The sequence below is a fragment of the Colossoma macropomum genome, unplaced genomic scaffold, assembly GCF_904425465.1.
Source record: "Colossoma macropomum unplaced genomic scaffold, Colossoma_macropomum, whole genome shotgun sequence".
Lineage (NCBI taxonomy): Eukaryota > Metazoa > Chordata > Actinopteri > Characiformes > Serrasalmidae > Colossoma > Colossoma macropomum.
Genome location: NW_023494825.1, coordinates 1,258,695 through 1,285,854, shown reverse-complemented (window position 1 = coordinate 1,285,854; position 27,160 = coordinate 1,258,695). Strand labels below are relative to the sequence as shown.

Here is a 27,160-nt window from a genome sequence, read left to right as displayed (position 1 = left end):
AAATGGAGATACAAGGTTTTTCTTCTGACAACAGTGACATACTACGTTTCTGTAAGGGAAAATAGAAAGCAGTGATTATTAAATTCTGTTTGACATGTATGACTGGCATAGCAGACAACATAAGTTAATCTATGTTGTGATCTTCAGAGTATGTGTGTCGGTCTTCACAATAGTTACTGTTTAGTAAATAGTAATATTTAGTAACTACCCTAATCATTAGTTCACTATTAACTACTGAGTAATTAACCAGTACTCCTCTGTAGTTAATAGTAATTACTTAAGCATCAGTGTAGCACTATTCATTTGACCCTGCTTAATCTCTGCATAGTTACTCATTAACTATGAGATTGTGTTATAAAATGTTCCCTGAACCTGTTTTAATGACGCTATTCAGTGAACTACACCCACTGTGATTTCATCATGCACTCTTAACAGCAGAACAGACAGAAATATTCATGAGGTGAAAGGAGTTTCTTTAATATCGCACAGTGTCCAGAAATGTAAAGGTAGGAAATTAATACCTGTTTTTAAATGTTCGAATGTAATGTTCACTGTATGAACTCTGTCTTTCCTCGGTTATGTAGTTCTGGTTAAAGTTTGTATTTTGGTTTTGAGGTGAAACTGAGTTAAACATTGTCAGCCTCATCAGGAAACTCCGCAGTGTAAAAAGAAAGTCTGTGTGGTGTATATTTTTTGTCAAAAGTAAACTGATTATGGGTCAAGATGTTGACAAGAATGACAACTTTTAACAACTCATATACATATAAGTAATGATCATGATTGTATTGCTGCCTCAGTAAAAGCAGGTAACATGAAATAAATTCATGACAATGAGCTACATCTAAATTAGGAATAGTGTAATGTATATAATAATACACAGGAAAACACTAAGATATTTCAGTGGTTATAACATTACATGCTAAAGTTATGCTACAAGTTATAGTCAGGGTTTGTGTTATGTTAAAAGTGTATACCAAATAATTCTCTTTGCTTTATGTGTTTATTATTATTATAATATATTTAGGTGGAATTAATCAGATATCAATAAATCACATGCAGTTTAGAATTCAAAAAACAAAACAATTACTAAGTGTGTGATGTAGAACCACAATGGAGAATGTGGGAACACAAACAGCTGATATTGTGTTTCAAAAAGACAGTCACTGACATGACATTTAGTGAAAAGACCAAATGCTAACATCCAAACAAAGAGTTTTGAGTTCTGAAATGCATACAGAAAAATTCAGAAACCCAGTGATGTAATGTGTAGGCAGTTCCTTAGCGCTCAGTTGCAGTCCACAGGAATGTCCTGTGTCCTAACAGTTTTAAGGTATTCATCTCACACAAAAGCTATGTGGATACTGAGTTTTATGCCCATTGTTCAAAAACAAAAAGATAGCATATGGGCAGAAATAAACCAACTTTAACTCTCACTGGATTTTATTTCTTATAAATTATCAGTCATTCTGTGCCACAAAAGTTTCATTTAACTATATGAACTGATTACAAATAGGGGGAGAGAGAGTACAAATGCACAAAAAGGGCCAACACAAATGGTCCAAAATATTACCTTTTGCTAAATTTACATTACTAGAATTACAAAAAAACAAACAAAATAATTAACTGCTGCCCCATTCCCAAAATTAAAAACTGCTCAGGTGAGAGCCATATTTATCATTCCAAAAAATAAGAGAGTTTGCACATGTGGGGTATTTATGTAATTTTATTGTAATGTTCCTGTAATCTGATTACTGCTCTTATTCCAACTGAAATCGAGTACAATAACTTTTTTTTTCATGTATTATGTATATTGCCTAATCCTGGGTACAACTAAAATGATTACTATTACTCATTACTCTGTACAACTGTATTGTTTCTATTCTTTGCAGCTTTGCTTGCTTTTGCTACACACGTTTCAGGGGGCAGCAATACATCCAGATTTCAGGATGGCTTTACTGCAACTGAAGAACAACTAAAAACAATAACAGAACTATTAAAGAACAGTACTTAAATTTGAGACTATTTTGAGCATCACAAAGACCCACGTGTGCTTTTCGTAGTGTGGAGTTTGCAGTAGTCATGCACTGATTAAGCTAACGCTGCATTTAAGAGTGATCTGAATGGGTTCCTTCAGAATAGCACACTAAAGAAATCTCATTGTGAAACAATTGCAATTTATTGTTTATGTAAAAAAAAAAAAAAGGTAAGTATGCAAGATCCTCACTCCCATCTCTAAATGGATCTACATGACACACAGTGTGCTGTCCAAACAAACATTGTTCAAAAATCTTCTACATTCTTCTTAAATGTGTGGCTCTTGAATGAAGCTTCTATGTAATACAATGTTATACAATTTAAACAGGCTAACACAGATCCTACACAGAGCAGGAACATTCCACAGTAATGTGATCAGACTGCAGCATTTATACTGATTTATTATTGTTATTGTACTCTCTCTCTCTCTCTCTCTCTCTCTCTCTCTCTCTCTTTCTCTCTCTCTCTGCGGGGTTAAGAGCTTTATTCTAATGATGGTTGTTGATGAAGTAATTGATGAAGTAATTCAATTAATCAGTAAACCATCATCAATTAGTAAATCTAACATTGATAAGTTAATTATTTTATTCTGTCATTTACACAAACGGTTATTTTAACCTGTCCTCACTCATGAACCTTGCTAAGGAAGTTAGCATGTTCGCATTAACCTCTGTCTGGTGGTGTAAAAATAAGTAAATCAGCTGCTTCACTCTTAATGGGGATGAGAAAAGTTCCGTTACACATGAAAGCAATGTTACTGTCATACTAAGAAGAGTGCTTAGTTTATATTTGAAGTGTCTGTAAATATAATAATTAAACTGACTTTCACTTTCACTACCTGCTTCTAGTCTTTACAAGTGCAGATCTCTGACCTGGCACTGCGTCTCTGTTTTGTTTTTGTTCTTTTTTTTATAATAGTCAGTACATTTTCTAATGTAGTAAACTACTTTTACTTTTTGATTAGTGATATAGAACATCTATTTTTGATGTGGACACATATCTAAAATGATCTTCATAAAGCCAGATTAATCAATATCACACAGAGAAATATGCCTCCAAAATAAGCAGAAAGTCTGTTACCACAGTAACAGACTTCTGTGAAGTGACAAAAATATATTTAAAAAATAACAACAAGACATGGGGATGTGCATCAGTAAAAATTCTGTGTACATCTTTGTCAGATCACAAAATCCATTTTTTTTCTTATGATTATTCTTTATTTTCATTGCTCAGGTGCATTGCCCTTAGTTTAGCTGTAGTTTAATGTTTTACTTGAGTTTAAACCTGGATAAGTCATGTGGCTTCTTAAACTTAATTGCAATTTCTTAGAAATTTTAAACTAAACACAAATTCTGTATTATTTTAAAAATCACACATGTGCCATTAGATGTCACTGTATATGAGGATCAACAAAAGTTTAACTTAAACCTGCTGGAGACATGATCTTACTGAGGCAAGACATTTAAAACTGGGGTTCAGTTGAGATATTTTAATATTCCACACATAGTCTTGTATCACTTAGTGTTCAGACCAGATTTCTAAAGACAAGTTTTTATTATATTTAGTATTTTTAAAAATAGTACAAAGACAACATATCAAACATTGAAACTGAGAAAATATATTGCTATTTTGAAAAAGATGTGCCCATTTTGAATTTGATGCCAGCAACGTTTCAAAAAAGGTTGGGACAGAGGCATGTTTACCACTGTGTTGTATCACCTCTTCTTTTAACAACACTCTGTAAGAATCTGGGAACTGAAGAGACCAGTTGCTGTAGTTTTGAATGTGAAATGTTTTCCCATTTTCTGAGCTATGCTGTTGTAATACATGCAGAATTTGGCATGACATTGTCTTGCTGAAATAAGCAAGAACTTCTCTGAAAAAATCTGGTTTTTGAAGTATGCACAATTTTTGATTTGTCAGACCTCAGGACACTTTTCCACTTCGCCTCAGTCCATCTTTAATGAGCTTCGGCCCAGAGAATGCAGCAGCATCTCTGGATCCTGTTTTATTTTTTTCTTTGCATGGGAGAGTTTAACTTGCATTTCTGGATGCAGTGATGAACTCTGTTCACAGACAGTCATGTTCAGAAGTGTTCCTGAGCCCATGCAGTGATTTGCACGACAGAATCTTGTCTGCTTTTAATGCAATGTCACTTGAGAGCCCGAAGATCATGTCCAGCCAATATTGGTTTTTGGCCTTGTCCCTTGCATACAGATATTTCTCTGGATTCTCTAAAAATTTTAATGATATTATGTACTGTAGATCATGAAATCACCAAGCTTTTTGCTATTTTATGTTGAGAAATATTATTCTTGAATTTTTGCAATATTTCTCCATGCAGTCTTTCACAGTCTTTTCGACTATACCTACTCTGTAGTGGTCCTGTGGGGGTGTTCTGAGTATAGAAACAACGTAATGAATTGGCTAGTCCATGTATATTGAATAATATAATATCATATCAGAGGATGAATCATTTTAATGTTGCCAGGAACATAAACTAACAAGGTAAAAAAAGACAATTTTGATTTCGATTTAATGTTTTAAAGATAATCTACTTGTATTTTCATTTTGTGAAATACATTGTTTAATTCCAAAATGTGTGCTAATATATATTAACCCTTAGAACCCTAGGGTCAATTACAATTGCAATTATAAAGTATTTACTTGAGACAGTCACACATGCCATATGCTGTTATTCAGGAAACAGTGGGCTACACAGATATGCCCTTAATTGACATGTAAATGCTAAGAGAAATTTGATATATTTATGAATTTGGCTAATTGTTGATCAAAAATTTACCTAAGTAAATTTTTGCTTTTAGAGATCTTGAAAACAAATAGCATTTTAGATACCTTTTTAAAAAATTGTTAATCTGGGGTGTTTGTGAGCTGAAAGTGCCAGAATCTTGATGGTGATTCATTTTATTGGTCATTAATGAGTAAAAATAAACAATTAGCATAAGGCAGCCATGTTTTTTATTGATTTTCTGTGCTCTTGGATTCATGCTGAGTGCGAAAAAACTGTGATATACAGCAAGACAGGCTTTATTTTTAATTACAAATTAAATTGCATATTTAATATCAGATATTTTTAACACCCAGAATCAATACTCACCAAAAAACAGAGACTAATATTATTAGTTTTGTAATTATATTTGTCATATTTATGGGCCATTTGTGTGACTTTGAGTGCACTTAGTGTAGTGGTTTGGGACACAGCCTTTTGTCATTTGGCTGTACATTTCTGATTATCAGACACTAAACTCAGTGTCTGAGTCAATCATAGGTTTGAGACACAAGAAGAAGCTATGTGCTGCTGTGGCAATTTAAATGAGGTATTTACATGGATGTAAAGACAAGATCAGAATGGTGGTTTTCTGAACTGTATTACTTCGCTGAGCCTGCATATAGTCACTCTAGAAACACAGGGTAAGTCCTGCTGAGCGTGTGATATGTGAAATGCCTCGCTGTTTTAAAAGATTCAGAGCATCAGGAGACATTTCCAGATTCAAGGAACAAGGCCAAAAACCAATATTGGTTGGCCATGATCCTCAGGCCCTCAGGTGGCACTGCTTTAAAAACAGACAAGATTGTGTAGTGGAAATCACTGCATGCGCTCAGGAACATTCTGAAAACCATTGTCTGTGAGCACAGCTTGTCACTGCTTCCACAAATGCAAGTTAAAACTCTCACATACAAAGAAGAAAACATATATAAAGAAGATCCAGAAATGCCGCCACCTTCTCTGGGCCAAAGCAAAGTGGAAAAGTGTCCTGTGGTTTGATGAATCAAAATTTAAAGTTCAAGGCTAAAAAGGAGAAGGACCATGCAGTTTGTTATCAGAGCCCAGTTCAAAAGCCAGCATCCATGATGGTACTGGGGTGCATTAGTGCACAAAGCATGGAAGACTTGCACATCTGTGAAGGCATCATTCATGCTGAATGATATATACCCGTTTTGGAGCAACATTTACTGACATCTAGATATTGCTTATTTCCGCAAGATAATGCTAAAGCACCTTGTGTACGTATTACTACAGCATGGTTCAGTAGTAAGAGTACAAGTGCTAAACTGCCCTGCCTGCAGTCCGGACCTATCACCCATTGAAACATTTGGTGCACTATGAAACAAAAATATGACAAAGGAAACCTTGAACTGTTGAGCAGCTGAAATCCTATATCAAACAGTGATGGGAAAACATTTTACTTTCAAAGCTACAACAGTTGGTCTCCAAAGTTCCCAAATGCTTACAGAGTGTTGGTAAAAGATGTGGCAAAGCTACACAGTTGTAAACACATCCCTCTCCCAAATTTAAAATGGCATATATTTTTTGAAAAACATTAAAGTTTCTCAGTTTCAACATTTCATATGCTGTCTTTGTGCTATTTTTAATTGAATATTGGGTATAAATGATTTGCACATCCTTGCACTCTGTTTTTAATGGATTGAAGACTGCAAGGAGAAAGACATGTAATTAAAGTCTGCACACACTGCAATGAACGAGCTGAGGCCTTGGTTCTGTACACTTGGAAAAGGTCATGTGGATGACATCACACTGCATCAGTGTTTGCAGAAAGTGAAATTAAAAACAGAGTTATAGCACTGTTTAACCACAGGGGACACCATGCACTTAAACTGAAACCAACAAACCTCCTTACTGTATTACAATGTATTACTTCTGTACAATAATGCCTATTTGCACAACTGCATAAACATCAATTTTTACAAATATTCATACTATTCTGTAATATTATATGTAATAGTTAAAAGGATGGCTGTAGTACTCTAGTCCAAAGTCATGAGGGTTTTTTTTTTAATTGGCTTATTGCAGTACAGAAGTGTACAGCAGGTTATACATTAGTGAACTACAGCACATACCGACATTGTCTACAAAAAATATATTCCCATTTTTTTATTAATTTTTATTTTTCTTCATCATTTAACCACAGGACCTGTCATTAACATTGTGTGAAAATGTTGTGATGAATGGACCAATTAAAATGCCCCAAAAATTACTTACATTGAAATTTGATAAAGTTTTTGCCTTCTCCTGTAAAATTACTTTTTTTGGAGATAAATGTTTGTCTTTGGACAGCAATGATATGTTGACCATTTCATTGCTATTTTGTTCTACATTTAAGATTTTTTTTCCTTCATTTAGGAACTGCAGTGTCATTGAAAGATAAAGTAAATATTTTGAGGAAAGTTATCTATAGATTGATATACAGTATTTTCTTAAGCATATAATTCCTTTAAACAATTCATTCTTATAAAATAATTACTTTTATACATACAGATAATTAATGATATATGCATGCAGCCTCACATGCACTCTCCTACATCAAATATTTAGGAGCTTCTACTAAATGTTTTCAGTAAATGTCCATTAAACTTTGAGTGTTGTCCTTTTTCAGTTCCATCTACACAAGATGGCAAGCAATCCAGAAGTGCTGCAGGATGTAACAGATCAACGGGGTAATGTAATATACTTATTTTCTCTTACATTCTTTCTGAGCTTTTGCTTATTTCCTGGTCAAAACTAGTCTTTCTCTCTAGTAAAATCTTTTTTTGCACTTACAAAGTAGAAAATACCTAGTTTAATTTGGCATATTAATAAGTGCACATTAAGGTGTTAATGTTTGTATATTATGATTTGTAAGAGGTTAAAGTTATGTTTCCACTGCTGCAGTCCAGAAGGACATTATAAAAAGATTTACAGGTCCATGACATGTTTGAAACGGCATTGATAACGCAGCCACTTCCAGGCTCAGTGTCACCCAATGAGCATTTGCCTAAAATGTGAAAAGACGAATAGTATTTATAGACAAACTCTATATTAAAGTTCTCCACAAAGTGTTCTTGGATGGTCTTATGATAGTGGTATAGATGTAATGTTAAAGCAGGCTTGCTGACAGAAGATCTTTGGTTTAAATTGGTTTAGTTCTTAGATTTGACAGTTGAAATGTAGTTAGACTTTGTATCCTCTTCACATCCTTTTTGGTTAATGTACCACTCTTCTGCCCTCATGTGAACACAGATCAAACTGGTCAAGTCCAGACCATCAGACTTCAGAATGAACCCGTCCAGACCTTTACAGCTCAGACTGGAGGAACAGTCAATGCACCTCTTCTACATGGAAGTGTGTTTCATGGCCCAGTTAATTTCAACTTTGGATACAAAGGTATTTGTTTCACAAATGTAGGGAGCAATTCCAGTTGTTAGTTGGATCCATATATGGACAAACTACCTCAAAGGAAACCAGTCACCTCCTCTGTCAAAAAACACCCTGATAAAATCTAGAAACATGGTAGATATCTGGATACTCCAACATCCCATAGATACTACTTATTCTAGTATTTTTCAATCCATTACTACTTAAAACAGGACATTTAAAGAAAATGACTGCAACAATGGATGAGTTCCTAGAGACTAACAATGGAGAGGTTAAAATGGAGAGGTTAATATTGTCATGTGTGATCACATTATATTTTTCTGGAAATTGAAAATACTGTAGCGACCTAATACAGGCTGGTGCTGGCTCCATTGGTTTGGGAGGCGTGGGCACATTAGCCAGACTGCTGGCATAGGAGCGCCATTCTCCTCTGAAAGAGGCGGCAAAGCTGAAGGCCGAAGGCAGCATGGCAAGCCATCATAGTGGTGCTGATGAGACAGGGTCTGGCAAAATTAAAGCAGAACTGTCAAAGACTTCAGCACGGGAGTGCCATTGCGATCAATGGGGCAGTTGGTGAGCTAGCACTGCGGAGAAAAAGGACATCACATCACGAGCTTGGGCTTGCGGGAAGCAGATGCTGGCCAGGAGGTTCTGCAGCTGCCACAGGCTGTGGGTTGAGTACAGTATGGACAGTAGTGCTGCTGTCACTGTTATAGCCCTCAGCTGTGCGGGACTTGACAAAGTGTGATGTGGGGTATTCTGCAATGTGCAGGAGGGGATGCAGCCACAAAAGAAGAATGAAGGTGCATACCACTGAAGAGCAAGTGGCCAGTGGTTTTGTGCTGGCTGGGACTGTGTGTGTGCCCAGGGACTTGGCTTGAGCTGGTAGGTCACCAGGCACTAGTCGCCTCACAGCAAAAAGGGCCTAGACACTCTTTATTTTGTTAATGTTTTTAGTTACAGTTAGGTGTGTGTTGGTTGTGTTATCCTGTTTTGGGGTGTGGGTTTAATTTTAGGGTTTTGTGTGTGAGTGGGTCACTGTCAGGATGAAGCCAGTGGCTAGTGGTGACATCATCCTATAGTGCAGTGCTCTGTATGTGACTTTCTGGCACTTAAACAGGCTTACAGATCCTCCTTCTCATTTTTTGCCTTATCTGTTCCTTTCTCATATTTGCCTTATCTGTTCCTGGGTAACTACCACAGTCTGTAGGTGGTTGTATGTGGAAAAGTAAAGGAGCAACCATGAGTAATTGTAATAAAGTAATTTTCATAATATAATTGCAGACACAATTTCAGAGCAGTTGGCCAAATTATTCTGAAAAATTGATATTATTACCTGATGTGAGACGCAGTAACTAAGAAACAAGATAGAAATAAGTAAGTTTACACTTTATAGTACCATTTAGTTTCACTGTCATTACAGCCTGTAACTGTGTCTGTACATCATACTGTGCATGACTATTTAAAGACATAAAGTCATAATAAACAAAGTAGAAACAAGTGAATTACTATTTTATAGCACTAATACCCATCATTTCAGCAGAACTACCACACTGTGTTTGGGGTAACCTTAATATTATATAACCCTAAAATGATTTTTAAAAATAAAATAAAAAGGAGATACATTAAGAAGATATTATGCTGGACACTTTATTTCTATGAATATGATATTTTGTACCAACTGAAAGGTAAACACTTTAGTTATCAGTAATTTGCATTTGTTACCATTATTATATTTTACCATCTAGTTACCACTAGAATTACTAATATTACTTGTTGACAACTAGAATATTTGATTTTTAGTTTAGTACAAATTGTTACCATTACTGATTTATTTGCAGCTAATTTCCACTACAATTTCTAACTTGTTCTTTATTAACAAAGAGAAAATTAACATGTAATTTTTAGATTAGGTTTTGGATTGAAGTAAAGGTTAAGATCAGCATTAGGTTTAGGACTGGGGAAAATTAAAGTGAATTTGATATTTACTCATCATCAAAGTATACTTTCCTAATAAATGTTTACTAGAATTGTTTTAATAAATTGTTCAGATGAGGCTGATAATAAAAAATAAAAATAGGGCAAAATAGAATTTATACATCATGTGATGGTTTCACACATAAAGAATTCAAGGAACCTCTACATCATGTGTCAAATCCCAGTGTTCTGCTGGATCTCTGCCACTGTGCTTCAGCCTCTGATGGTTCAAGACAGCAATAAGGACATCCCCACAACACTGACAGCAATGTACATCAGCTTCCTACTGCAGCAGAAAAACATAATGAAAAAGAAATACAGTGAGAAGACCAAAACTGTTGATGCTGATTATATCATTTTGAAGCTTAGTAAACTGGTCTTCTGTAATCTTGAGAGTGGTACTCTGATATTCTATGAAGATGATCTTAAGAAATGTGTGTTCTGTTCATCATAATTAGCTGACAGGAGTGAAAGGATATTTCCAAACAAAGTTGCTCCTGACATAGCTAGGCAATAACTAAAACAGATTTTTTCTCTTTTCTCTTCCTATTGTCCACTGTCAGCTGATGAAAAAGAAGTACCTGGTCAGAGTACAGCAGCCTCCTCCACTGCAGCTCAGACTGGAGAATCAGTTAATGCTCTCACTGCAGGTAAACTCAACACTTCATAATTGTTACCTTTACTACTACATTACAGTAAAATAGAGTTTCATAATGTATGTCCTAACATATACTCTCATTCTTTTGGTTGTAATAATCAGGGTATGAGAAAAAAAAAAGAAAAATTCCTTGATCTTAGAGATCACAGGTTTTGGCACAAGTATGATAATTTTCATTTGTGTTATCCCAGATGCACACCAGAACAGCCTCGGCAAACAAACTGGCATAACTTTTATTTTAGTTGGGCCTTAGGGCATACTTTGCCATCAGGGGGAGAAATAAACAGAACAAACAAAAAATGTCACTCAGTATTTTTGTGCCCACTCCTGAAGAAAACCAAGACAAATCTTTATTGTGATGGAGAGCATGACCATGAACAGGGTACAGCAAATTCAGGTGTGCCTCATCTGCCTGAGTGCGCTGAGGTACAGAGACCTCCCAATTCTGGTGCCCAGCCATGTTAACCATGCCCCTAAATGCCACAGTGAAGTAACACATTCTAAACCTCACAGGCTCAGCTTTACATTACCAGTTCTACCAGTACTTTGAAAACTTCAGACGATTGCCTACATGGGACCCAAACTCACTACCTCAGAGTTGCTAATACATCAGTAAACACTGTTCTATGGAGAGAACTTACCAAAATGTAGACTCCACATGAATCTTTGTAATTATAGACATTTGAGTATTTGGGCACGACCACAATAATGTAGTTATCACTGGAACAGTACAGCCAGTCTTAACTAATTATCAAATATAGCTAGGAAGGAAGATGCCTAATCAGACAATTCAGCCATTTTAGGCTTGCACTTTAAGAGTTATATTCAATGAATAAGAAAAGGTTATTAAATCATTAATTGCAATTATGTTTATGACAATCAATCATTAGCTACATCTTATGATTGTGACAGGCATAGTAACACATAGATACACACATCAATCACTGAAACAATCATAAATCAAATCATAAAAGAAAAACATTATTATGATTTTGTACCAAACTTCCTTGGAAAGAAATAATTCTCTTAGTTCCCTCCCACTTTCTCTCTCGTGCTAATTTGTGCCATCAGACTGATGATACAGTCATATCATATCATTTCTTCTTTGTAATTTTGACATACACTACCCTAGGCTAACTAGCTACCTCATAAGAAATACCTTGTTTCTTATTTCTCTCACAGAAGATCAACAGCACTGCATCCAGTTGAAGTCCACCCTCAGGCATCTATATGAACGCATACTAATCGGGAATTCACAGACAGGCCATACAAAGTTCTTGGAGGATATCTACACTGACCTCATTATAGTGGAGAATGAAAGTGGAGGAGTCATTCATGAGCATGAAATCAATCAAATCGAGATGTCTTTCAACAGACCTGCTGATAAGGAAGTTTGTGCCAAATGCAGTGACCTTTTCAAGGTCCAGGCTGGTACCAGTAAAAGAAACAGAAAAGTCTTGACAATGGGAATTGCTGGAGTGGGCAAAACTGTATCAGTTAACAAATTTGTACTTGACTGGGCAAAGGGAGAAGAGAACCAGGACATAAACTTTGTTTTCCCTCTTCCCTTCCGTGAACTGAATCTGAAGAAAGAAAAGAATTTCAGTTTGATTGAACTACTGAATTACTGTTTTTTTTCTTCAAAAACTGGATTGAAGTCTCTTCCAAAGGATGATGGTAAAGTTTTGTTTATCTTTGATGGACTGGATGAGTGCCACTTTCCTCTTTGCTTTGAGGATGGAGAGGAAGTAAAAGATATCAGTGAGAAGACCTCAGTGGGATCACTGATCACAAATCTTATCAACAGAAATCTGCTTCCATTTGCTCTAATCTGGATAACTTGCCGACCAGCAGCAGGCCATCTCATTCCCCGGGAACACATCGACCTGGTTACAGAAGTGCGAGGTTTTAATGATGAACAAAAGGAGGCATACTTCAGCAAATACTATAATGAAGACATGGCAATGAAAATGGTTTCACACATAAAGAAATCAAGGAGTCTCCACATCATGTGTCAAATCCCAGTGTTCTGCTGGATCTCTGCCACTGTGCTTCAACCTCTGATGGTTCAAGACAGCAATAAGGACATCCCCACAACCCTGACAGCAATGTACATCAGCTTCCTACTGAAGCAGAAAAACTTAATGAAAAAGAAATACAGTGAGAAAACCACAACTGTTGATGCAGAGCACATCATTCTGAAGCTTGGTGAACTGGCCTTTTGTAATCTTGAAAGTGGTACTCTGATATTCTGTGAGGGTGATCTTATGAAATGTGGCATCGATGTCAGTGATGGCACTGTGTTCTCAGGAGTGTGCACACAGATTTTCAGTCAGCAGGAGGGAGTTTCTGAGAGGAACATTTTCAGCTTTGTGCATCTGAGTGTTCAGGAAAGCCTTGCAGCATTATATGTGCATTACTCACACAGTAACAAGAAAAGGGATGCATTCAAACAGGACACATTCCTGAACAAGCTTAAAAGAAAGAATAAGAGAATAACAGATCTCCATAAGTTTGCAGTAGAAAGAGCTTTGCAGAATGAAAAAGGACACCTGGATCTCTTCCTCCGTTTCCTCCTGGGCCTCTCACTGGAGGATAGTCGGCATGTCCTAACTGAACTTCTGCCAAATCTGAAGATCAAAGCAGAGAGTGTTAAGGACACAGCTGACTATATCAAGAAGAAACTGCATGAAGAAATGTCATTTGACAGAAACATGAATCTCTTCCACTGTTTGAGTGAACTCAAAGACAATTCTTTGACAACTGAGATCCAGAAATACCTGAACTCAGGAGATCTCTCAAAACGGAAACTCTCATCTCCACAGTGGTCAGCTCTGGTGTTTGTGTTACTAATGTCAGGGGAGACTCAAGAAAAGTTTGAGCTCAAGAAATACATGCCATTAGAGGAAGGACTGAACAGACTACTGCCAGTGTTGAAAAATACAAGATGTGCTATGTAAGTACCATCTCCATTTCATTATTTTAAAGGTGGGCAAAACAAGAAGTTCAAATATCAAACATAATTCACATATGACTTAGATACAGTGCTTCCCTGCTTTTATTCTAAATGATTCAGAAAATAGATATTTGGTGGATACTTTACATGTTGAAAATGTAAATACACAACAACTAAGTACTTCTCAGTAATCATTGCTTTGTAGCACCAACTCCTAGTAATTACTATATATCTATCTACAATACCATGAAATAAAACAAGTTTCCAGTAGTTAACAGGTAAATATGAAGTATTTACAAGTAATGCCTAGTACATACTGTTACATGTCTAATGGATGTTGGATATTAAAATCGCTTTGTAATTTGTAGCTACGCATGGCTTTTTAATAACATTGGGTGAATACTTGAACCGGTACCAAGTTAAATTAGCAGTGGTTTTAAGGTTTTAGGATTTAAGATAACAGTGGATTTCAGGTAGCATTTGATTTAAGGTGCAAGTGTCTTTAGGGTAACAGATAATTTAAGGTAACAGTGAATTTAAGGTAGGAATGAATTCATAGTAGCAATGGATTTAAGGTAGCAACAGATTTAAGGTGGCAGTGCACCTAATGTAGCAGTGGATTTAAGGCACCAGTGGAAATAAGATGAATTTAAGATGGCACTGGATTTAATGTAAAAGTAATTTTAACATACCAGGGGATGTAAGGTAACAGGATTTAAGGTATCAATGTATTTTAGGCAGGAGTGGATTTAAGGTAGCAGTGGTTTTAAAGTGGACGTTGATTTAGTGTACCAGTGTATTTGTTAGTGTAAATCTTCAGTTTCGTCTGTCGTGGTCTTGGAGTTGGGGCTGTAGGTTAGTTCAGTTGGCGATAGGTAACGAGGACAAGGAACACAAAGTAGAGGGGAGGCCTCGGCATTAGAGTATCGGTGGACCCACTTTTAATGTAGAAAACACAACTGCTTCTGCTACTCGTTGCTGCAGTTCATAGAGAACCATAACACACTCTCAGCTGCTTCTTCACACTATCTCTCAATCTCCACCCCTTTTTCACATATGTCACACTGATAACTTTCTTAATTTAACAGCAGTCTTAGTGACTAGAACATTCATAGCCTATTTAAACTAAACAATTATTAAAATCATTGTAATGTATTGCTCTGCCTTGTATTTATTTTCCCTTTGCAGATTAGCTTCATGTAATCTTGGGATAAAAGCCTGTGAAGATCTGAAATCAGTTTTAAACCAACCAAACTCCTCTCTGAAAGAACTTGACCTCAGTAATAATGAACTATTGGATTCAGGAGTGGAACTGCTCTCTGGTGGACTGAAGAGTTCACACTGCAAACTGGAAATACTCAGGTCAGATTTTGGAAGGGTAAAAAACTGTAAAGTACTTACAAGCTCAGGATACTCATTTCATTACTTTGGGTTTTTCCTTTTTATTTCTTGTGGGTACAGTATTCTATTTCTTACTCTAACCATCAGAGTAATGTAAAAATATGTGAATCTCAGCTGACTTATTTAAACAAGACATTTAAAACACTGTTAAAAAATACTTGTAAGGTCTATTGTATTAACTCCTGCTTTGCAGACTACCTTGGTGTAATCTTGGAAAAAAGACTTGTGATCATCTGGAATCAGTTTTAAAACTGGAAACCTCTTTTCTGAAAGAGCTGGACATCAGTAACAATGACCTGCAAGATTCAGCAGTGGAGATCCTCTCTTCTGGACTGAAGAGTTCACACTGTAAACTGGAAATACTCAGGTTAGCTTTTGGAATGGTAAAAAATCTGCAAAGTATCTGTAAACTCATTTCATTTTATATTAATTTCATTACTTACATTTTTTTACACTTTGATTTTTGTGGCTAAGGAATTCTATTATATTTTGTAGTCTAATCATCCCAGTAATTAAAACAATATATGAAATCTTAGGTGAGTTACTCAAACAAGACATTTAAAACATTGTTTAAAAAATCCTTTTGCTTGTAATGTAAGATCTATTTTATTAACTCTTGCTTTGCAGAATTGCTTTGTGTAACCTTGGAAAAAAGACTTGTGATCATCTGGAATCAGTTTTAAAACTGGAAACCTCTTCCCTGAAAGAGCTGGATATCAGTAACAATGACCTCCAAGATTCAGGCGTGGAGGTTCTCTCTGGTGGACTGAAGAGTTCACACTGTAAACTGGAAATACTAAGGTAGGCCTTCTGTTAGCTAATACTGTAACAAAACGTTGACGATTTGTAATTAATTTAAGCTGGAATTCCACATTTGAGTTTTCCAAAACATATTTTCCAAAAGTGCCCAAAACAAATATAGCTATTTTATTCACAAACCCAAACCACCAGTGAGCATACACACATATTTTGTGCTTATATATCTTGTCATATGCAAACGTTTGTGTGCCTCTGGTCAAAGCATGTGTTGTTGATTTTCTAAGTGAAAACAATTACACATCCTGTGCATAGATTTTAATGAATATTCACAGTTTATTTTTCTGAATTTAACATATAATGAGACAGACAAAAAGGTGGTCTGTGCAAACGGTTTATGTTTTATGTTACAATTTTTTTTTCAATATGTTAAAATCCATATTCCAAACCCAATTCCAAAAAAGAAAAAAGTTGGGACAATATGTGATATGCAAAAACAGAAAGGAATAATTTAATAAATTCTGTCTGAATTGTATTAAATTGAAAACGGTACAAAGACAAAATACTTGACGATACATTTTACTACAAATATACCATCATTCCTAATGTAAGGCCTGCAGTACTTTCCAAAAAGTTGGGACAGGAGCATGTTTACCATGGTTTTGCACTCTTCTTTTTAAGAATGATTAATAATCATTTATTTGGGGACTGAAGACACAAACTGATCCAGTTTTGAAAGCACATTTTTTTGCCAGTCTTCTGCTAAACAACTGTACATGGCCTGTCATATTTTGCACTTAACATGACTTAATAAGACATGCATCAGTCTATTTCAGATGAGCTTTAGCCCAGAAAAGTCGAGAGTATTTCTGGACATTGTTGACATATGGCTTCCACTGTGCATATATAGTCTTAACTTGCATTTGTCAATGCAGTGACAGGTGTTTATTGCCTGTATGTGCATACAACAAGAAGTATAAACTGTATTTTGCTTTACAATGCTATGAATGAACTTCTCCACCATGAAATGGAAAATACATTTTGAGCCAAAACTTTTATGAAACTATTCTAAAACAAGGCCTCCTCTACAATCAGCATATTCATAACAACTTCATGTAATAATTTTCTGTGAGAGCTTTTAGAGGCCATCAACTCTTCAGACATTTGGTGCCAGTACTGCTAACATTTCTGACTCAGCAAGTTTTCAGCAGACCTTTAGCAGACTGACTGCTGTAGTTTTGAAAGTGAAATGTTTTCCCATTCTTGCTTGATATAGGATTTTAGCTGGTCTCTATTGTTGTATTTCTCGTTTCATAAAGTGCCATATGTTTTCAGTGGGTGACAGGTCTGGACACCCTAACTTTTTTACTGTGGAGTCATGCTGGTGTAATATGTGAAGAATGTGGTTTTACATTGTCTTGCTGAAATAATCAAGGACTTTCCTGAAAGACACGTTGTCTGAATGGCAACATATGTTGCCAAAACCTGTATATATCCTTCAGCATTAATGATGCCTTCACAGATTTGCCAGTCACCCATGCTATGTACACCAATGCACTCCTATACCGTCATGGATGCTGGCTTTTGAACTGTGTGCTGATAACAAACCTAATGGTCTTTAGCCTGGAGGACAGTGTCCATGATTTCCAAAAAGGATTTCAAATTTTGATTCGGCGGACCACAGGACACTATTCCAATTCACCTCAGTCCATCTTAAATGAGCCTGGACCCAGAGAAGGAGGTGGCATTTCTGGGTCCTTTTTATCTAAGATTTCTTCTTTGCATGGTAGAGTTTTACCTTGCATTCATGGATGCAGTGATGAACTGTTTTCACAGACAGTGTTTTTCAGAAGTGTTCCTGAGCCCATGTAGTGATTTCCAATGCAGAATCATCTCTGTTTTTAATGCAGTGCCACCTGCGGTCCCAAAGATCATGGCTAGCTGATACTGGTTTTTGGCCTTTTTGTGTGCTCTCTAAGTCAGAAAACATGGGACTAAACAAGCCATTCAGGTTTGGCTCCCCCTTATGCATCAAATACAGGCTCATTAGATTTCTTAGTGTGGCCTGTCTTTAGCCCTCACCTGTTCCTCATTTCTAGCCCTGCCCTTGTTATGTGTCCTCAGGTCATTGTCTTCTGTGTTGGTATATATACCCCTTTGTTTCCTTTGTTCCCCAGCCAGCATTGTTCAATATTGATGTCTATGTTTATGTTCACTTTCATGGTATTTTCTCTGCTCATATTTTCATTGTATTTGTTCTAGTTTTAGTGTTTTCTGGTTTTCTTAGTCTTTCTTTGTTTATCTCAGTTCTTAGAGTTTTCATGTTTGTGTTGTGTCATGGATCCCCATATCCTTTCCCTGTCTGCATGTCTTTTGGATGCATGTAAGAACAATAAACACTCACACTTGTACCCTGTCATATATTTGTTACAAACATATGGCATTCTTAATTAGGTCTCTGCCTTCTAAGTTCTTTTACATGGGAATTATGCTTCGTAACAGTGTTAAAATTGGAACAAACATCTTAGATTTTAGTTTAAGGCCCTTTGTGTCAATGCAATGTCATTTATAAATCTTGTTTTTTTTTTCAAATACTCGCATAAGCAATTTATAAATAGTGAATTGTTACTTTATAAATGTTATTCAATGTTTATGCAATTGTTATGAACCAAATATTTTTTTAACAAACAAAAATAAAACAATAAAAATCTATGAATATTGTTTTGTTAGATTATATTGTTTAAATATCAAATTAATATTATTAAAAATTGCATTAATTAAGAGAGGAGTATTAAATGGAAATAGCTTTGTTTTGCATTGATCTTAACAAGCACTGTGATGGACTATTGACCTGTCCAGGGTGGTTCCTGCCTTCTGCTCAATGAGTCTCCAGCACCCCCCTGTGACCCAGGAGGATAAGCAGCTCAGAAAATATGTGTGTGAGTGTGTGTGTGTGTGTGTGTGTGTGCGTGTGTGTGTGTGTAATACAGATATGTTTGGACAGCATTACTGGTTCTTTATTGATTAATAACCTATAAAATACTAACCTGTCTCTCTGTATTTTCCTCTTTCCCCTCTCTCTCTGTAGATTATCTGGTTGTATGATCACAGAGGTAGGCTGTTCTGCTCTGGTTTTAGCTCTGAGTTCAAACCCCACACACCTGAAGGAACTGGATCTGACCTACAACCACCCAGGAGAGTCAGGACTGAAGCTGCTCTCTGCTAGACTGGAGGATCCACACTGCTCACTCAACACACTCAGGTATGAACAACGGGGTTCAGAGGTCTATGTGTGTGTGTGTGTGTGTGTGAATCAGAATTATTGAACTGAAAAATGTCTCATATGCTTGTTCTGTATTTCTGACAAAGCTCTCCAACATACTACTCCTAGATATTCAACCTTTAAAATATCATCCTTGTAGAGCTCCTATTTTATTATTTTTTTTCTTGGCTGGCTCAGAAGCAGCACTATTAGCTCACTGCTCACTACTGTCTTTTTGTGTGCTTCCCCCTGTTTACTTGATGGCAAAGATGGCAAGCTTATTTTGTTGTTTGTGGAACCACTGGCTTACTCTCTGTTTTTCATGAAAATAATCTTTCCAAGCTACAGACTGTTGTAGGAGTATATGTTTTTCAATTTAAAAATGTTTGCTATTTACAACAGCCAACAAATTAAAAATTGTAATAGCAGAAGCTTCAGACAGGCTAACCAGTAACACAGCATCTCAGCACACAGCAGGGGGCATTCATGTGGAACTTTATTTGTTTCTAGTTTATTGTTGTTTTTTGGTTTGTTTGATGACCATATTATAATAAGTGTGTAGTATAATTAGCATAAGTACAGTTAACGCCCACTACAGTATAGTAGTCATTCAATATACTGTAATATAACAATTGTACAGTATAGTTCAGCAGTTGTACAGTATACTGTAATATAGAAACTGTTAACTATAGTGTAGTAATTGCACAATATACTATATTACAATAAATGTATTCTATAGTATTGGAACTGTATTTGCATGTCACTCTCTCTTCCTAAAACCCATGTGTCAAACCCAAGGTCTGTGGCCTCAAGTCAAGCCCATACACAGTCCTATTTGGCCTGCAAAATTATTTTAATTTTCTTTTCTTAGTAGCCTGTTTCACCCTAAGATGTACTACAGTCCCCTGCATGCACAGCATGCACAATATGGTGTGCATTCTGACCCCCTTCCCCCAGCAACAATCTATGGGCCAGCAATTACACAAAAAAGATGGTGTCTAGTTCAAGCACATAGACAGTTAAAAAATAACAAACTATGTATTTTTAATTAGAAGTAATTTTTATTAAGTATTAAGTGCCTATTTTGCTGTTGCAGTTTTGGCATATTTTGAATAAACAATGGCCCGTTCAGGTCATCTTAAGGAAAATGAAAGAAAAACACATTTGGCCCATGGATTTTTTTAGTATGCATCTTTTAGTGGTTAAGTTTGACACTCTTTGGTCTAAAACATAGTGTGGAAAACTTGGTAGCAATTTTCATGAAACAACACACCTGTGAATTTCATGAATTTACGCCCATAGCATTAATCTCTCAAATAATAAAAGGCTTTGAAAGGGTTCTCTAAAAACAAACTTGGTCTAGAGTAGACAGAGTTAATCATTTCAAGACCTTCTCTAGTTTGCTAACAGGAAAAGTGTGATGCATATGTATTGGTGATACATATATTTCATATTTACAGTCACTTGGAAATAGCTGCACTGCAAGTTCTGTCAGGAACATGATTTTAGTTTTAGCACTTTTAACACCACACTAAAACCACTTTAAACCACACTAACGCCTCTGTTTAGACCACAGTTTGTTAGAATTTAAACTAAATTTTTGATACTGTTCAAGTGAGGAGGGAATGTGGTCCCCTATAGTAATGCTCTCTGCAGAAATTTTCAGATAATTCTGCTCTACTTTGTTTTGGTCGACTTGGCCAACAATCTATTCTGAAAATGTGGCAATTTAACAAAAAGCTGTCGCCAGATCAATTACATGGCATGTATGTCCACCCTGGCCATAGTAAAATAGATCAGTGTGTAGAATCTGAGAGTTCTATGTTTTACCATTTTTTCTGTCATTGTAAAAAGTTGCACAAGATTTACTTTTTAGCTGAGTGCACAAACTCATCCAGTGCTGTTTGGTTCAGAAGGAGCTTATTATTGATTTGTTCAACCAGGTTATTGTTATAAGAAGTGTTTAACTGTTATAGTCCTAATCAATGGATGTCTGACTATTATATTCCTAATCATAGATTTTCTTCAAGTTCATTTGTAAGACTAAATAAAAGTCGACTAGTTTTTCGCTTTGTTACATTATGCTTTACATCTCAAATAAAACCAATTATATTAGTGATATGTCAAGGTATTAATAAAAAAGAGTAGATTAAATGGCAGAGAGACTTTTTTGTGGCTGCTTCACAGAATTAAAGGTAATGAATAAACTTGTTTAAGAAAATTAAATATTTTGTCAGCTGTTGCAAAAACTAAAGAGTTCATTATTGATTTTAGGAGCAGGAGGTTATTCCAGCCAAGATTAAAATAGTTCAGAAATAGTTTGAATCAGCTTGAAATAGTTCAGAGGTGTAAGTTTCTTGAAGGTAATTAGAAAACAAAGTTGGAAATAACAACAAAGTTGGTAACTCTTTTTTTATTCAGATGTCAAATAATTTTAATAATAAAAATAACAACAACAACAACAACAACATTAAATTTACATAGCGCCTTTCTCAAATTCAAGGTTACTACAGAGGCAGGGAGAGAAAAAAAGAAACATCAGTAAGGAGAAGAATGATAGTGTTTAGATTTAAAGTTGGGGAGATTCACAGAGAGACTGTGGTAATGTGTTCCAAAGTTTGGGTGCTATGATGCTAAATGATCTGCCACCAACAGCAACCAGTCTAAATTTTGGGACAGCTAGATGACCTGTGCCAGAGGACCTAAGTGTTTGGGCAGGGCAGTAAGGGTGCAGGAGCTTAGCTGAATAGGCTAGGGTTATACCATGTAGAGTTCTGTAAGTTAGCAGGAAGAGTTTAAACTAGTAATAGAAGGTGGGACAGGTAAACAGTGTAACTGACATAGAATTGGGGTGATATGAGCTGATTTTTTAGAGTGAGAGAATATTCCAGCAGCTGAGTTTCATAAATACTGAGGAGGGCAGGTTGTAAGGAACACCAATGAGAAGGGAGATGCAGTAGTCTAAGTGGGATGATATTTAATAATATTATAATTAATATTAGGGTATTGTAGCAAGTGTTCTTTTATGCTATGATTTGCTGTGGGAGAAGTATATCAATGAATGATAGAATAAGGATGAATAAATTGATTAGAAAATCAGGTAATGCAATTAGCCTAACTTTAGCTTCATTAAAATAAATTAATGAAATTAATTAATATAAAATTAATTAAAACCATTTAAACCTTTTTTGTTTTTTTTTTTGTTAACATTAGCTTCTTATTCTGAAATGTTCTTACACTTTTAAGATCTATTAGGAACCAAAAGTAATAAGCGGCTTATATTAAATATTTTATTTTATATATATAAAGGTTTATGAATAGTATAAAGAAGTGTTTAGTGTCTCTAAAGGAAATAAGTGATTACTATAACAAAGTTGAAATTGGTGGAAGCTATTGCTGCTGCAGTATCAATCCTGGAAGGACAGGGAATGGAGACAGGAACTAAAGAGATTTTTTTGAGGTTAAAGTAAAATAAAGGGAGATAATACTGGTAAGAAGAAGAAGAAGAAGAAGAAGAAGAAGAAGAAGATACTTTGGTGCATTAGACATTTCTGATAGTGATCTGTCGGATGTTGAAAGTCAACAAAACACAAATGTTTGATATGGAAAATATGAAAAGTGGAGTGTTTGAGGATAATTTTCCTGATTGCAAATTATTTACCTACTTAGTCTAAATGGTTATGAAAAATGAGAGGGAACAGTGTACTGTGCAACAAATTTACAGTAAAATGTGCCAAAATAAGTATAGATAGAGCACATAGATTTTTTTTGTTTCTCACTCTGCTTCTTGCTTTGTGCCACCTAAAATAACATTCCTGTGGAAGCAAGAGAAAGATATTATGAAAAGAGCCTTATTGTTTAAATTAACAGAATTAATTTAAATCTGTTAATTTAATTCTTAATAAAATGAATAAACAAATGATGTATTTATGTTATGCTCATAGTGATGGTGGGAATGAAACTGAATGGGGAAGGAATGAGAGGCAGAGGTTCTTTTTAGTCATAGGTGTTGTACCAAAGGATGTCTTACTGTCTGAGAACTTGGTAGTTTTAAAACAAAGCTTTTGCATCCAATATCTTTTATTAATAAAACAAATGGAAGTGATGTGGCAAGTGCACTAGAAGGCTCTCATTCACTAGTCTTGTTTGGAGACGCTGCTGCCACTTATCTGTCATAAAATGCGCTGTTACAGTGAAATAAGATCCAGTGGTAATGGATGACCACGCAGCACATTATATATTCTTTAGTGATTTTATAACTTCGGTTTTGGTCTCGTAATGGGGTGTGAAAGACTGCAGGTCACATAGCAATGAGGTGTCGCCGAGCTAGTAGCAAACAAAAAGGAAAAGAGAAAGACAGACGAACATTTGGAGATGAATGGACTTATTCTCATTTATGAGCAGCGCAGTTGGTTTCCTGGTACATTAAATCTGCAATGAGAGACTATCAAACACTAACTAAAAAGTTGCGAAGATGAAGTCAGCTTCTCTTTCTAATTTTCCCGTTCCACCTTAAATGGTGCCGCATTTACATTCGGCGCCTCAGTCAGAATTTAAGGTGGAACGGGAAAGTTCAGCAAAAAGCTTGCGAGTGAGAAGCAACTTCAGCCTCGTAAAACAGCCGAAAGCTGAGAGACATTTTACAAGAAACTATTCAACTTTTGAGGAAAAGTTTTCCGGCGGAGAAGGGAGGAAAAGCGGCAAAAAAAAAAAGCGGCTGAAGCTTAAAGCAGAGCAGAGTAAGTCCACGTTTTCGTTTATATTTTTTAGCCTAAACTAGGACATTATCACATACTGAACATAAAATGTTGCGGCTCCCAAGGTGGTTTGATTTTTGTTGAAAGGACAAAATGGCCCTTCTTAACATTTGGGTTGTGACTCCTGACCTAACCTGGCTTTTAATGCAAAGGGGGCCGGTCGGATTTCTCACTCATCCATGTGTGTTTTTGTTATGTTCCGTGTTATGTGTTATGTGATTAATATTCATGAGACATTGTATATTAATATTATGTAACAAAAGCTCTAAATAAAAATTTTTTAGGAAATTTTAAGAAACTCCCAATGACAAATCCCAAAGAAACACCTCAACAATTTACACACTTAGTGCAGCAGAAACAGAAACAGAACACCATTTTCTTGCCTCATGCAGTAAATATAAAGATCTCAGAGAAGATTATTTCAGTTCGATTATAACTGATATCAATCATTTGAAGACAAAGTGATTAAAACTGAAGATATGATTGGCATGTATTTAGAAAAGACACCATAATGTGTTAAACTCTCAGATCAATATGTTTACAGCTGTTACACAGACAGAACAGCATGAAACACAAGCTTAAACTAATCACATATAAATGTATTATTTATTTAACTTTATTTCATTATTTTATTCTATTTTATTATATATTTAGAATATTATCCACATATTAAGCATTCTATTCATTGCTTTGGCAACTGTTGTTAATTGCAGGTCATGCCAATAAAGCTTTCTGAATTTGAATTTCACAGACAGGGACAGATAGAGAGGAAGATGAGAATATTAACTGAATATATTAATGTGTGTGTGTGTTTGTGTGTGTGTGTGTGTGTGTTTAGTGTGGAACATGGAGGTGAGATAAGAATCAAACCAGGACTGAAGAAATGTAAGTACACACAAACACACACACACACACACACGCATACACACACACACACACACACACACGCACACACACACGCACACACACACACTTTCTCTCTCCCACACACACTCTAATGTCTCTTCTTGTGTGCAGATTCCTGTGAGTTTACTTTGGATCCAAATACAGCACACAGAAAACTCTCTCTGTCTGATGGGAACAGAAAGGTGACAAAAGTGAGATCTTCTCGGTCATATCCTGAGCATCCAGAGAGATTTGATTACTGTACGCAGGTTTTGTGTGGAGAGAGTGTGACTGGACGCTGTTACTGGGAGGCTGAGTGGAGCGGGAGAGAGGCTGAAGTAGCTCTGACATATAAATCAATCAGCAGGAAAGGAGGCAGTTATGACAGTGAGTTTGGAGGGAATGAAAAGTCCTGGAGTCTGATCTGCTCTGATAACAGTTACTCTGTCTATCACAATAAGAACAGCACTGCTGTCTCTGCTCCTCCCTCCAGCTGTAAGAGAGTAGGAGTGTATGTGGACTGTCCTGCCGGCACTCTTTCCTTCTACAGCATCTCCTCTGATACACACACACTGATACGCCTACACACATTCAACACTACATTCACTGAACCGCTCTATGCTGGATTTAGAGTTGATCATCAAGACAACTCAGTGTATATGTGTGTGTGAGATAAAATGACATGGTGTGTTTGTGTATGCATGTGATTTGTCTACTTTGATCATAAATGGCAATGTTCAGTTAAACACATTGTATAGAATCATTACCTCATTCTTTTTTTCTCGTTGGATCCTCTATGAATTTGTAAATGAAGGTGGAAATAAAGCTTTGTCTTTTCCTGTGGAAGCTTATAAGTGCTTTATCTTTGAACATTCTGTATTTTACTCTATATTTCTCTGGTTTGGAGACGATGATGCAGATGAAAATGATGTACACAGAATCAGTGGAAGATCTACAATAAAGAACTGATACAACTCACACAATTATATATACTTCATAAAATAAACTATTGATCAAACTAACATCTGATTTATTTTACAGCAAAACAAAAACAACTTTTGGGTCAGCCCATGGCTTGCATGTTAAATCATGGCTACCAGGTTAGGTCGTGAGTAATGGGTTAGGTCGCAATTAGCCTGTAAGGTTGTGGCTAGCAGGTCAGAGCTAGTGGGTTAGATCATAGTTAGCTAGTGAGTTAAGTTGTGGCTAGCGAGTTAGGTCATGGCTAGTGCGTTAGGTCAGGGCTTGTGGGGTAGGTCAGGGTTATGTTATGAAGAGTGTATTGGCTGGTGGGTTGGGTCATGGTGAGCAAGTTAGGTTCCAACTGGCAGGTTACGTCATGGCTAGCTGGTTAGGCCATGGATAGCAAATTACGTGATGCCTAGTGAGTTTAGCTCACAGCTAGTGGGTAAGGTCATAGCTACATCATTGCCTTGCAGCTAGCAGGTTTTGCTACACCTAGCAGGATATATGACAGCCACCGCATTAGCAAGCAGTGTGCAGCTTAGTTCACCACTAGCAGATTAGGTCATTCTTAGTGGGATATTTAGCAGCTGGTGGGTTATCTAGTCCCAGATAGCATAATGTACCTCCAGGCCCATTCCTACCTGCCAGCAAAAAATAATCGGCCCAAGTCTATTTTGAACGATTGCCCAGATCCGACCTGAATCAACTGGCCTGATCGCAGCAGCTGAGTTGGTCCCAAATCATCCAGCACAGGCCTGGATGTATCTTTTGATGACAATGGGCCAGGCTCAGCCCGATTCCGATAATTTTAAGTATTTTATAGTTGTTATTTTTTCAGCTAAATTATGATTTTTTATAATCATAATTCATACTATAATTAAAGTATATTGTAAGTACTTGCTTCAATACTAAATGTTTTGCAGGTCTAAACCTATTTATTGACCACATATAGCTCAATCAAAACCTTAGCATTTGCTCATATGTAGTCTAGCATTCATGTTCATTCAGACATAGCATAACAAAGAATGTAAACACCCTAAAAAGAAAACAAACTGGCCCTATGTAGACAGTACAACATAGGGGAACACAGCTGAATGATCAGATATCTGCCACAGAACATAACGTGCAATAATACACCTGGTGGAACAGCTGACAACTAATTAGGTTAACTAGGAACAGGTCAGTAACATGATTGGGTATAAAAAGAGCATCCCAGAGAGGCTGAGTCTTTAAGAAGTACAGATGGGGAGAGGTTCACCACTCTGTAAAAGTCTGTGTGGGCAAATAAATAATGTTTTTCAGCATAACATGGTAAAGAATTTGGGTATTTCAA

General features: G+C 36.2%; 1 protein-coding gene across 1 annotated transcript; it reads left to right on the top strand.

Annotated features, from left to right (window-relative positions):
- Positions 1 to 398: 398 nt before the first annotated feature.
- LOC118800202 (NACHT, LRR and PYD domains-containing protein 12-like) lies at positions 399 to 25,791 on the top strand. The gene is made up of 11 exons (XM_036560393.1): positions 399 to 506; positions 7,452 to 7,512; positions 8,075 to 8,218; positions 10,750 to 10,836; positions 12,027 to 13,800; positions 14,989 to 15,162; positions 15,395 to 15,568; positions 15,829 to 16,002; positions 19,046 to 19,219; positions 24,815 to 24,861; positions 24,994 to 25,791. Exons 2-11 carry the CDS (start codon positions 7,467 to 7,469, stop codon positions 25,530 to 25,532), a joined length of 3,333 nt encoding a protein of 1,110 aa, XP_036416286.1. The 5' UTR covers positions 399 to 506; positions 7,452 to 7,466; the 3' UTR covers positions 25,533 to 25,791.
- The last annotated feature ends 1,369 nt before the right edge of the window (positions 25,792 to 27,160 follow it).

Excerpts from the sequence above, each read along its gene's own strand:
- LOC118800202 (XM_036560393.1), top strand. The coding sequence starts at position 7,467 with ATGGCAAGCAATCCAGAAGTGCTGCAGGATGTAACAGATCAACGGG. Across the intron at positions 13,801-14,988 it reads AAAAATACAAGATGTGCTAT|ATTAGCTTCATGTAATCTTG; the intron begins GTAAGTACCATC and ends TTCCCTTTGCAG. Across the intron at positions 16,003-19,045 it reads TGTAAACTGGAAATACTAAG|ATTATCTGGTTGTATGATCA; the intron begins GTAGGCCTTCTG and ends CTCTCTCTGTAG.